Source organism: Phyllostomus discolor, chromosome 2 (genome assembly GCF_004126475.2).
Source record: "Phyllostomus discolor isolate MPI-MPIP mPhyDis1 chromosome 2, mPhyDis1.pri.v3, whole genome shotgun sequence".
NCBI classification, from domain to species: Eukaryota; Metazoa; Chordata; class Mammalia; order Chiroptera; family Phyllostomidae; genus Phyllostomus; species Phyllostomus discolor.
The window spans coordinates 104,927,943-104,940,682 of record NC_040904.2 but is presented as its reverse complement, the minus strand read 5'-3'; the positions used below and the strand labels follow the sequence as shown (position 1 = coordinate 104,940,682).

General features: G+C 35.2%; 1 protein-coding gene across 2 annotated transcripts in view; it reads left to right on the top strand.

The window, feature by feature from the left end:
* The window catches only part of LMLN (leishmanolysin like peptidase), a 79,376-nt gene that overhangs the window by 36,244 nt on the left and 30,392 nt on the right, over positions 1 to 12,740 (top strand). For both annotated transcript variants that reach the window (XM_028504914.2, XM_028504913.2), the window contains exons 8-11: positions 24 to 118; positions 1,250 to 1,367; positions 3,326 to 3,433; positions 6,236 to 6,312. In XM_028504914.2, the coding sequence (XP_028360715.1) occupies positions 24 to 118; positions 1,250 to 1,367; positions 3,326 to 3,433; positions 6,236 to 6,312 (398 nt within the window). The remainder of the gene's footprint in view (positions 1 to 23; positions 119 to 1,249; positions 1,368 to 3,325; positions 3,434 to 6,235; positions 6,313 to 12,740) is intronic.

The following is a 12,740-nucleotide window of genomic DNA, read 5'->3' as shown; positions in this document are numbered from 1 at the left end:
ATATTTTGAACTTTCTCTTATAGGGTTTCTCTGCTGGGCTATTTGCATTCTACCATGATAAAGATGGAAATCCTCTAACTTCAAGATTAGCAGATGGCCTGCCATATTTTAATTATAGGTATTTGTTATATTTGTTCTTGTTCTCTTTTAGGAGGATACTAAGACTAGAACCTGAGAATCATAGCATGTTAGGTGTCATAAATAATGGTGGTTTTATAACTAGCCTAAGGAAATTGTAGCTATTAAAACAAGATAGGATACAAAAGGTTATTTAGCGTCACTTTTCATCTTTAAACAGAAAGGTTAGTGACTTCAAAGGCCCCATTAGCATTACAATTGTTTCATCTTTAAACAGAAAGGTTAAGTGACTTCAAAGGCCCAAAACTCTTCTTGCCAGGCGGGGCTCTTTTCCACCATATTGTAACTGATAGTTCTTTATAGTAAGGCCATGAGAAAATGTTGGTTGGTTGTATTTTGGTTTATTAATAATTATTGCCTATACATAGAGATATTTACATGTAAACTGACACTTATTTTATTAGCTATGATCTTAGAGGTGCAGGGCCTAAAATAAATAATATTAAGAAACACTAAAAAAAATATCAAGAATTATATATAGAATATCAGTTATAGAACTGTAATTCTTTGTGTGTGTTTATGTAAAAATCTCTAGACTAAGAGCTCATGTCCACAAAAGGACATGCATGAGAATCTTCATGGCAGCTTTGTTGTTAATACCCCCCATATGGGAACTACCCAAAGGTTCATCAGTAATAGAATGAAGAAATAAATTGTGATATACTCCTGTAATTGAAAACTACAAAGCAGTATAAAAGGATACACTATTGCTGCATGCAACTAAATTATACTTTCCCACCACATTAAAGTACCATCGTTTTTTGGTTAAGTTTCCTTATATACCTGGATATGTCTCTGGGCTTGCTTTTATTTTTATTAAATTTTAAATTTAGTAAATTTAGTAAAAGGAAATAATTTATTGCTATCTTAGCCAAGTATTGGCTATGTGGACTTAAGCAAGTTACTTCATCTCTCTAAGTTTGTCTCTTTATCTACAAAATGGTAATGATACTCTCCTGAGGTTGTTGAAAAGATTAAGTGTTATCAAATACTTTGGAAGGACTTGGTACATAGTAAGGTCAAACATTTTAATTTTATTGATATTCATAAACATTTAAATTTAATCTGGTGAATTTATAAAAGTGACTGTCTTCTTATCTTTTAACTGCAGTCTTGGATTATATCAATGGAGTGATAAAGTAGTTCAGAAAGTGGAGAGATCATGGGATGTTCGAGATAACAAGATAGTTCCCCACACTGTGTATCTCCTAGTAACACCTCGTGTTGTTGTAAGTATTACCGAACTTAATGTCTCATGAGCCATCTGCTCTTTTCTTTCACCATCATCCTTTCTTTACTAATTGTTGTTTAAGAATGTGTGATTAAATTTTAGAGACTATAATAGGAAAAATAATATAAAGGCAATACAGTAAAGCTACAGGATCAGAGAAATCTGAGGAAATGGAAATTTGGCAGTGACTCTCCTGGTTCCTATTCGACCCACTGCTTTAAGCCAGTGCTCCTGTTTTGATACCTCTTAGGATTACTGGTACTGTTTGCCTAATTGCTGGTCAATTAATTTGGGTCTTTATTAGTCAGAGTTCTTCAGAGAAACAGAACCAATAGGCTGTGTTGTTGACAGATGTGAGGTGGAAGGATTTTATTTTAAGGAATTGGCTCATGTAATTGTGGAGGTTTGTAGAATCCGTAGTCTGATAGAGTAGGCTGATAGGCTGGCAGGCTGGAGACTCAGGGAAGAGCTGTAGTTCGAGTTCAAAGGCAGTCTGCTAGTGGAATTCCTTAGTGCTCAAGTAAGGTCAGTCTTTTTTTTTTTTTAATGCCTTTGACTGATTAGAGGAGGCCCATCTAAATCTTTTCAACTAAGTTGAATGTTATCTCATCCAAAAGTATCTTTACGCCCTAGCCAGACTCATTAATTAGTTGGAGTGCTGAGGGTTTGTTTGATTTCTGATTAGGACACATACCTAGGTTGCAGATTCAATCCCTGGTTGGGGCACAAATGGAAAGCAGCTGATCAATGTTTCTTTCTCTGTCTTCCTTCCTCTCCCTCTAAACTCAATAAAATATATCCTTTGGTGAGAATTAAAAAAAAATAACATCTTCACAAAAACATCCAGAGTAATGTTTGACCAAATGTCTGAGCACTGTGGTGCAGCCAAGAGAACATAATATTAACCATCACACTCTTATTTAATGACAGAAACATATTCTTTCTTTCTTCTTTGTTGACTGAACACAGCTCTCTCTGTCTTCTGAACTTTTATACTGCTCTTGGCATATTTTTCATTCCTGGAAGTGTCTGACTGAAAGACAGACAGAAAAAAATGAACAAAATTGTATTCTGAGGAACTTACTTTTCCTACTGTGTGGATACAGATACTATATCTATAACAAAAACAGTTTATACCTAATTAACATTGTTGACACACAGTTACAAATGGAAATGATACTAATCTATAACTTTTTTGAAATATATATAACTTAAAGTCAAAATCTTCAAATAGACAAAATATGAAGAGAAATAGTAATTTACTAAGAGTGTGACTTTATGAAAATATTTTATTTAATTAAAAACCGTATTTTTAGCCCTGACTGGTGTAGCTTAGTGGATTGAGTGCAGGCCTGCGAGCCAAAGCATTGCTGGTTTGATTCCCAGTCAGGGCACATGCCTGGGTTGCAGGCCATATCCCCGGTATGGGGTGTGCTAGAGGCAACCATACATTGATGTTTCACTCCCTCTCTTTCTCCCTCCCTTCCCCATCTCTCTAAAAATAAATAAATAAATAATCTTTTAAAAAACCCATATTTTTAAAAGATGTTCTCTCTCTCTTCACCAAAGTAATTCTTTTTTTTTTAATCCTCACCTAAGGATATGTTTATTGATTTTAGAAAGAGAGGAAGAGAGAAAGAGAAAGGCAGACAGAGAGACTGACAGAGAGAGAAACATTGATATGAGAGAGAAACATTGATATGAGAGAGAAACATTGATTGGTTACCTCTTGTACGTGTCTTAACTGGGGACCTAACCTACAACCTACGTATGTGTCCTGAGCACAAATTGAACCCACAACCATTTGGTGTATGGGACAATGTTCTGACTGAGCCACCTGGCCAGTGAACCAAAGTAATTTTTTATTGTCTACTTTATTACATCTAGCATGATAGAAAATTTGCCATTTCCTTATTGTACTTTTATAGGATTGGGTTTTTTTTTTCTTATTTTTAGGATGAAGCACGAAGACATTTTAACTGTCCAATTCTGGAGGGAATGGAACTTGAAAATCAAGGTGGTATGGGCACTGAGCTCAATCATTGGGAAAAGCGTTTGTTAGAGGTCAGTTTATTTTAAAATTTTACTAGACATATTTAAAAAATATTTGGACATGTTTTCTTACTCATGGTAAAAGTTATTCAGATAGTTATAATAGTGTATAAAGTAAAAAACTTTTAAGTCCCTTTTCCTCTTTAGCTTTCCAGATCCACTTTCCTGAAGTAATCACTTTTTAAGTTTTTTGTACATCCATTCAGAAATATGAACTTAATATACATACCTTTTTAAAAATGGGTTCATACATTTATGTAACTTTTTTCACTTAGAGATATATCATACACATTTTTCCAAGGTAGTAAAGTGCTTCTGCTATATATAATGCAATGTATGCTTTCCTAAAATAAACAAACAAAAATAAAACAAAACCTCTTCAAAGTTGAAAACTAAAAATAATAAGGTTTGTGGGAAAAATAAATACCAAAGCTCTAAGAAAAGCAGTAAGTCATAATAAAAGTACTAGCTTGGTTTAAAAGTACATCATGTTTCCAATAAACAAACTCCTATATTTACTCTAGTATTTCTTTACATTAAACAATAATAACAAAAAACAGTGATAGCTGGATGGGAGACTATAAATCTGAGCAATGAAGGAAACGAGTAAAACTGTATAAAGATAAGAGAGAACCATGTGATAAGCACTTCTCAGTCAGTGCATCTGGCCATACTAAACCAGGTGGAAGAGCATGGAATGAATGGTCATCATGTACAGTATAGCATTTCTCTGTTCTGTCTAGCTGTCTTAGTATACTTTGTATTTAGCTGCTGTTGCTCCATTGCACAAACATTAAAATCCAGGGGAAACATCATTATGAACCAACATGACTCCTTATTATGATGATGATGTTTTCTTATTTGTCAGTCTCAATGAGCTCATTTATATTACAGAAACACATGCTTTAGCAGAATAGATTGTATATTGGATCTACTCATTTTTAAAACAGCTGTAGAGTATTATATAAGCGTAACAACATTCCTGTGTTAATTTCTGTGTTGAAACTGTTTTAAATTTTTTACTTAAAAATATTGTAATGAGCAACTTATTTATATCTGCAATGCCTTCTAGGAGTATTGTTCTAGTGGTAGTTCTTAGGTTCAACTACACAATCAAACTAACAAGATGTAAACAGGCCACATTGAAAAAACATTCACTTAGAAGGATAGAAGAAAGAAAGCACAGCATGCCAGCATGGCCATCAGGATTTCTCCTGTTTTCCACATAGCAGTCTAGGGGCTGTGTATGGACATAACTCCCAGAACCTTTGAGGGACATACCTGTAAGAGTCCACTGCACCCAAACTGGCTTACCAATAGTTATTCATGTTCATTTATAGTAATTCTAAGTCCAGAGGTATATCAAGAGGTCTTTCCCTCTATGTAGTGTTGCCTGGTAACACAGTTGACATTCCGCCTCTATTAGGTTTCGAGAGGGCCAGAGTTAGGGAGTTAACTCAAGGTAGATTTGTTTGTATAGAAAGAGAAAAGATAAGTCACTGCAAATGGAATTTCTCAAAGGGTGCATATGTATCTTAGATCTGATATCAAAAGCATAAACAACCAAAGGAAATAGATAACATGAACATCATCAAAATTAAAAACTTTTGTGTGTCACAAGACACTGTCAAGAAAAAAACACTCAAAGAATGGGAGAAGATATTTGCAAATCATCTATCTGATAGGGTCTAGTATCCAGAATATATAAAGAACTCTTATAACTCAACCATAAAAAGACAACCCAATTTAAAAATGGTGAAGGATTTGAATATCAATGTATATTTTAGAGGTTTTTGGCTCCTTAGATAGTTGCAGCTTACATATATCATGACCTGAGTTAGCAAAGTTATAAAAAGAGTGAAATTAGTACTTGTCTGATTGTTCTTATCTAGGTGACCACAAAGTATCAGTGATAGAATTTTATGGAAGACACATTTATTTCTCCCACGTGAGCTTCAGTTCACTTTCTTTAACCAATTTTATGAAGTGATCCCTTTAGAAAGCTGTAGATTGACCAGAAATTAAAATTTATTTTTTTCAGTAGAAAACTTGAGAGTAATACTCTTATTAATTTCATTGACTTATGGCTTTCTCTGAACTCAACTTTGTGTTCTTGAACTATATTTTTAAAAGATGATATTCAAGTACTTGAGGAGATCATCTAGTGTTCAACATAAAGATGTGAAGAATATTCAGAGCTGCCCAAAGATGGAATACATTTTTTTAAGCAGCAGTGAAGTCCCTACCATTAGATACCCTACTGATAGGAATTTGATGATATGAACTAAAACATTGAGTAGATAGTAGACCTTAATGATATTTTAGGTCCCTCAAGGCAAATCCTTTGATCCTGTGATTTTGTAATATTTGTTTTGCATATATATGTATTTCTGTGGTCACAAAGTTGAGGGTTATAAAAGCATTTCTGTGTAATTATTACCTTGGCATCTGTCTCAACCATCCACTTTACTTTGCCTAAATAGTGTAATATTTTTACAGTATTTCTGTTCCCATATATTTATCCTCATTTTCCTCATTTTTCCTCACATTTAGAACCAGCAGTTCTAAATGCTGGTTATCTGCCATTAAAGGAAAATTGTACACAATGTAGACATTTGAGGTAGAAATTAGATTTGGCTTTAAGCTACAGTCTTGTCATTCTAAAGAAGGCTTATATATTTCACTATTTTAAGTGCATATTTCATCAGCCTCTCACACTTGAGACATTTTAAATATACATCAAAGTAATCATGAAAATTACTGGGAGTTGCAAGGAGTCCAGTATTCTAATTAAAATCTGTTGGTGATTTTCAGAATGAAGCAATGACTGGTTCTCACACACAGAACCGAGTCCTCTCTCGAATCACTCTGGCATTAATGGAGGACACTGGGTAAGACAGCTTGAGAGTATTATATGACTTGCTTATTAAAATGAAATGAATATTAACATTATGATTAAGATGAAATGAATATTAGCTTTAAAAAATGCTGATAGCCCTAGCCAAGTGACTCAGTATTGTCCAATACACCAAAAGGTTGTAGGTCAGGGCACAAACCTTGGTTGTGGGTTCTGATCCCCAGTCAGGGCATGTACAGGAGGCAACCATTTGATGTTTCTTTCTCACATTGATGTTTCTCTCTCTCTTTCTTCACCCCCCCCTTCCTTTTCTCTCTTCCTCTCTCCAAAATCAATAAAAAAATATTCTCAGGTGAGGTTAAAACAATACTGGCATTTTACACAGAAGCAAAATATTCTTTGAATTTTGCATAGTTAGCTATTCATTACCTATAACAACTACATTCAATAAATATTTGAGGCCCTGAGGTGCAGTAATGAATGGAACAAAATTCCTGGTATGAGATTTATTTTCCAATAAGTAAAACCAGGCTAATATGAAGGAAAAATTAATCCAAACAATTTTTTAAATTATAAGTAAAAAAGATGATGTATAGATTCTTGATTTTTAAAGCAGTAGAACCTTCAGCAATAGAATACTGTTGTTTAATAACTCCAGTGGGAGTCTTTTCCTTTGTTGGTTCCTGGGTCCTTTTGACAAGATTTATTTTTCGATAGCTTCCTTGCTTTCTGGTGTGATAAGATGTACCACACAGATCAGCGCATTTCCCCTGGGCATCAGCCAGTCTTCCAAGGAGCACTGGTTTCTTTTAATAGGAATAGTTTTTAGAAATCACAGCCTAGGCACTGATCATTACTACCAGATTATCATACTTGACAGTAGACCAAGTTAGGAAGTTCATATATTTGAAAAGGAAAAAACAACTGCTGGATTTTTTTAATGCCATTATAACATTTTCTCATTTATCCCTGAATAAGCAGTGGCCAGCAGAAGTGGTCCTGCTGCTTTCCTTAATAACCTATTTGTAGCCCTTTTATAAACAATGCTAGTTTCTTACAGATACCAGTTGGGTATAGAAGCACTGCGAGTATGTGAATTACTCCATGTGAATTACTAATGAAAAATCATGGCACTAGTGAATTTTTAAACAGTTTTTCTTTCTTCTGAGGTAACACAATAGCAACATAGTCCATATGTTTCTAAACTTCTGGGAATATTTTTAAATTGTAGACATGGAAATGAATTTTCATAAATCCATGTGACTTCAGTGTAACTTAACTGAGTTGCTTCTCCCAGTAAAAGACATTATCATTTATCCGTCCAGAATCCCGGCAACCATCTTTGACAACATCCTCCCCCGCTTTTCTTATGTAATCAATCATAAATCTTTTTTGATTTTTAACTCTCTAGTATCCTTAAAGTCTGTCTACTTTTCTGGTCACTATTGCCTTTATCAAGGCCATTTTTATCTTTTACCTGGATTACTATAGTAGATTTTTAAAAATCTATCTTCTTATATCTTAAGTGGTTCTTTCTACTGCCCACAGGCTTTCACGCACTTTGCACAAGTGTCCTTTAGAAGTTTATTAGGCACAGTACTTTACACAGTAAGAAATACATTGTGACCAAAGTACACTTATACATACATAGTATTAAATGCAAATAAATTGACAAGGGTGTTAAGATGGTTCAATGGAGAAAGAAACAGGATACCCACAAGCAAAAAAAATGAATCCCTACCACACATGACTTTTGAAAATTAACTCAAAATGTATCAAAGACCAAAATACAAGACCTAAAACTATTAAAGTCTTGGAAGCATAGGTGTTAGTCTTACTGTTGGATGAGGAAGCGATTTCTTAGCTCTGACACCAAAAGCATAAACAACCAAGGAAAATAGATAACATGAACTTAATCAAAATTAATAACTTTTGTGCTTCAAAAGACATTATCAAGAAAGTGAAAATCAAATGAGGATGATCTAAGATGGTGGAGGAATAAGTGGAAGATAGCTTCCCAGGACCAATTTGGAATTACAACTAAGTTGTAGAGAAATCATCCTGAAAAACCAACTGAATACTAGCTGGAGAGAAGCCTTATAACCAAGGAGAGACAGAAGAAGCCACTTCACCATAACAGGACTGGTAAGCAGTGCTCGGAGGAGGCACAAGAGGACTGACTGGGCTCCCACAGGTGGCAACTGAAGTTCTGGAGGTATTGTCACTGGCTGGGGAGTTCCCCTCTGAGAAGTGTGGAGACTAAACCCAAAGCTGGGCTCCGTAGCCTGCAGCACCAGAGTTGGAAAGGAACCCAGATTACATCCAGCTGTGTAAAACAATAGGGTTTCTTTTTTTTTTTTTAATTTTTTTAAGGGAACCATTTTTTAAATTTATTTTTAGAGAGGGAAGGGAGGGAGATAGAGAGAGAGAGAGAGAGAAACATCAATGTGCGGTTGCTGGGGGTTCTGGCCTGCAACCCAGGAATGTACCCTGGCTGGGAATCGAACCTGGGACACTTTGGTTCCCAGCCCGCGCTCAATCCACTGAGCTACGCCAGCCAGGGGAGGTTTCTGTCTGCCAAAGAGAGATGGCTGGGGATGCAAAGAACCCCTTAAAGGGCCAATGCACAAAATTTCATTTGCAGCCACTTACCCTGGGCTCTGGCATAGAGACAGCAGAGTGGACTAGAGACACGTGAAGAGGGTTTGTGTTTGGTGGCTCTGGGGAGAAAACTGAATGAAAAGCTTCCGGGATCTCTGTGCTGAGTCATTCCCATTCTATAAAGAGGGCATCTTTATAGGCAGGGCACTCCTCTCCAAGTGGCATCAGCCTGACAGAAAGCAATGGCTGCACCTGCAGGAATTAATCTGCCCCAATCTGTGGAGCTGAAGCTGACTGTTGGTGACACTTTGATTAGCTTAACAACCAATCCTTTTAACACCTGATAAGCTTAATCACTGAGGAGCTTAGCACTGATTAGTTTAACAAACTAAGGTGGAAATTATGATGAACCAGCCAAAATGGGAAGACAAAGAAACAAACCCTTAATGAAAGAACAAAAGAATTCTGAAGAAAAACTAGATGAAATGGAGGTACGAAATTGATCAGATAGAGAGTTTAGAATGATGATTATAAAAATATGCAACAACATGTAAAAAGATATCGAAACCATGAAAAAAGGATATGCAAGAAAATAAAGAATAATAGCTGAAATAAATAACACACTAGAAGGGATAAATAGTAGGTTAGATGAAGCAGAGGATCGAATCAGTGATTTGGAAGATAAGGTAGAAAAAAAAACCCTGGCAGAGTAGCAAAAAGTAAAAAGAATTTAACAAAATGAGGAGAACTTAAGAAACATTTTCGACATGAGGCATAACAATATCCGCATCATGGGGATACCAGAACGAGAATAGAGCAGGCAAAGGATCAGGAACCTATTTGAAAAAATAATGACCAAAACTTCCCTAGTCCGGTGAAGGAAAAAGACACACAAGTCTAGGGAGTTTAATTTCTAATGAAATTGAAGCATTAATCAAAAAACTCTCAACAAGTTGGACCCAAAGAGGTCAACACCAAGACCCATCATAATTAAAATGACAAGACTTAAAGAGAAGGAGAGAATTCTAAAAGCCACAAGAGAAAAGCAGGTAGTTACCTACAAGGGAGCACCAATTAAAATGTCATCTGATTACTCAACAGAAACATTTCAGGCCAGAAGGGAGTGGTGTGAAATATTCAAAGTGATGAAAAGCAAGGACCTATAACCAGTCTACTTTACCTAGCAAGGTTCTCATTTAAAATAGAAACAAATGAGCTTTCCAGACAAGGAAAAACTAAATGAGTTTAACACCAAACCAGTCCTGCAACAAATGTTAAAGGCCTTGCTTTAAGAACAAAATAAGAAGAAAAAGAGAAGAAAAAAAAAGAGGAAAACAGTCTAATAATAAAATGACCCTACATATATATCTGTCAGTAATCACCTAAAATGTAAATGGCCTAGTTGCGCCAACAAAAGTTATAGAGTAGCTGAATGGATAAGAAAACAAGACCCATATATATGCTGCCTCCAAGAGATACATCTCAGATGAAAAGATGCACATGGACTAAAAGTAGAGGTAAAAAGATATTTCATATGAATGGAATGGGGGGAAAAGCTGGGGTAGCTGTACTTATATCTGACAAAACAGACTTTAAAATCAAGGCAAAACTAAGAGACAAAGAAGAACACTATGTAATAATAAAGGAAACAATCCAACAAGAGGATATAACCCTAGTAAACATTTATGTGCCCAACATAGGAGCACCTAAATATGTAAAGCAAATCTTGATGAATATAAAGGAAAAGATCAATAGAATTACAGTCATAGTTGGAGATTTTAACACTCCATTGATTTCAATGAATAAATCTTTTAGGCATAAAATCAACAAGGAGAAGCCTTAAATGACACACTAGATCAAGTGGATTTAATTGGTATCTTCACCCCAAAGCATTTCACCCCAGATCATTTCACCCCAAAGGAGCAAAATATACATACTTATCAAGTACACATGGAATGTTCTTTAGGACAGACCACATAGTAGGACACAAAACAAGTCTCAATAAATTTAACAAGACAAATCATACCAGGCATCTTCTCTGACCACAATGGTGTGTATCTAGAAATCAATCACAAGAAGAACACTGAAAAACATGCTAGACCTGGAAGCTAAATAACATGTTATTAAACAATGATTGGGTCAACAGTGAGATCAAGGAAGAAGTCAAAAGATGCCTTGAAACAAATGAAATTGAGGACACAATAACCCAAAATCTGTGGGACACTGGAAAGGCAGTTTTAAGAGGGAAGCTCATAGCATTACAGGCCTATCTCAAAAAAAAAAAAAGAAAAAGAAAAAGCTCAAATAAACAACCTAACTACTCTTAAAGAACTTGAAAAAGAACAACAAACCCCAAAGTGAGTAGAAGAAAGGAAATAATAAAGATCAGAGCAGAAATACATGAAATAAAGTAAAAAAATTGATACAAGAGAGTGATGAATCCATGAGCTGGTTCTTTGAATAGATAAATAAGATCAGCAAACCTGTAGCCAGACTGATTAAGAAGAAAGAGAAAGGACCCAAATTAATAACATCAGAAATGAAAGAGGAGAAATAACAATGGACACCAAAGAAATACGAAGGATTATAAGAAAATGTTGTGAACAGTTGTATGGCAACAACTGGAAAACCTGGATGAAATGGATAAATTTCTAGAAACATAATCTTCCAAAATAAATCAACAATAATCAGAAAATCTGAATAGACAGATTATACCTAATGAAATTGAAGCATTAATCAAAAAACTCTCAACAAACAAGAGCCCTGGGCTGGGTGGCTTCACGGGTGAATTTTACCAAACATTCTGAGAACTAACATCTGTCCTCAAAATGTTTAATAAAATTCGAGAAGAGGGAAGGCTCCCAGACTCATTTCACTAGGCTAGCATTATCCTAATTCCAAAACCAGATAAAGATACTACAAAGAAAGAAAACTACTGGCCAGTATCCCTGATGAACATAGATGGTAAAATCCTCAGCAAAATATTAGCAAATCAAACATAGCAATGCATCAGAAAGATCATATACCATGATCAAGTGGGATTTATTGTGAGAATGCAGGGCTGTTACCACATTCACAAATCAATAAATGTAATTCACACAAAAATATTGAAGGATTAAAAACCACACGATCATATTGATAGTTGCAGAAAAAGCATTTAATAAAATCCAGCACCCATTTATAATAAAAACTCTCAACAAAGTGGGAATAGAGATCACATACCTAAACGTAATAAAGGCCATATATGACAAACCCACTGCCTGCATCAGATTCAATGGGCAAAAACTACAAGATAGGGAACAAGACAAGGATGTCAGCTTTCAGTTCTCTTATTTAACATAGTACTGGAAGTAATAGCCACAGCAATCAGACAGAAAGAAGAAATAAAATGCAGCCCAATTAGAAAGGAATAAGTAAAACTCTGTATTTGCAGATGACATGACACTGTACATAGAGAACTGCAGATTCTAACAAGAAACTACTAGAACTGTTAACAATTCAGCAAAGTAGTAGGATACAAAATTAATATCCAGAAATCAGTTACATTTTTACATGCTAATAACAAACTAATAGAAAGGGAAATTTAGAAAACAATCCCATTCAACAGTTACTTCAAAAAGAGTAAAATACCTAGGAGTAAAGCTAACCAAGGATGTAAAAGACCTGTACTCAGAAAATTACAAGACACTGCAGAAAGAAATTGAAGAAGATACAATAAGTGGAAGCACATACCATGTTCCTGGACAGGAAGAATTGACATCATTAAAATGTGTATACTATACAATGCAATCTATAGATTCAGCACAATTCCTATCAAGAATCTCATGACAGCCCTGGCTGGCGTGGCTCGAGTGGATTGAG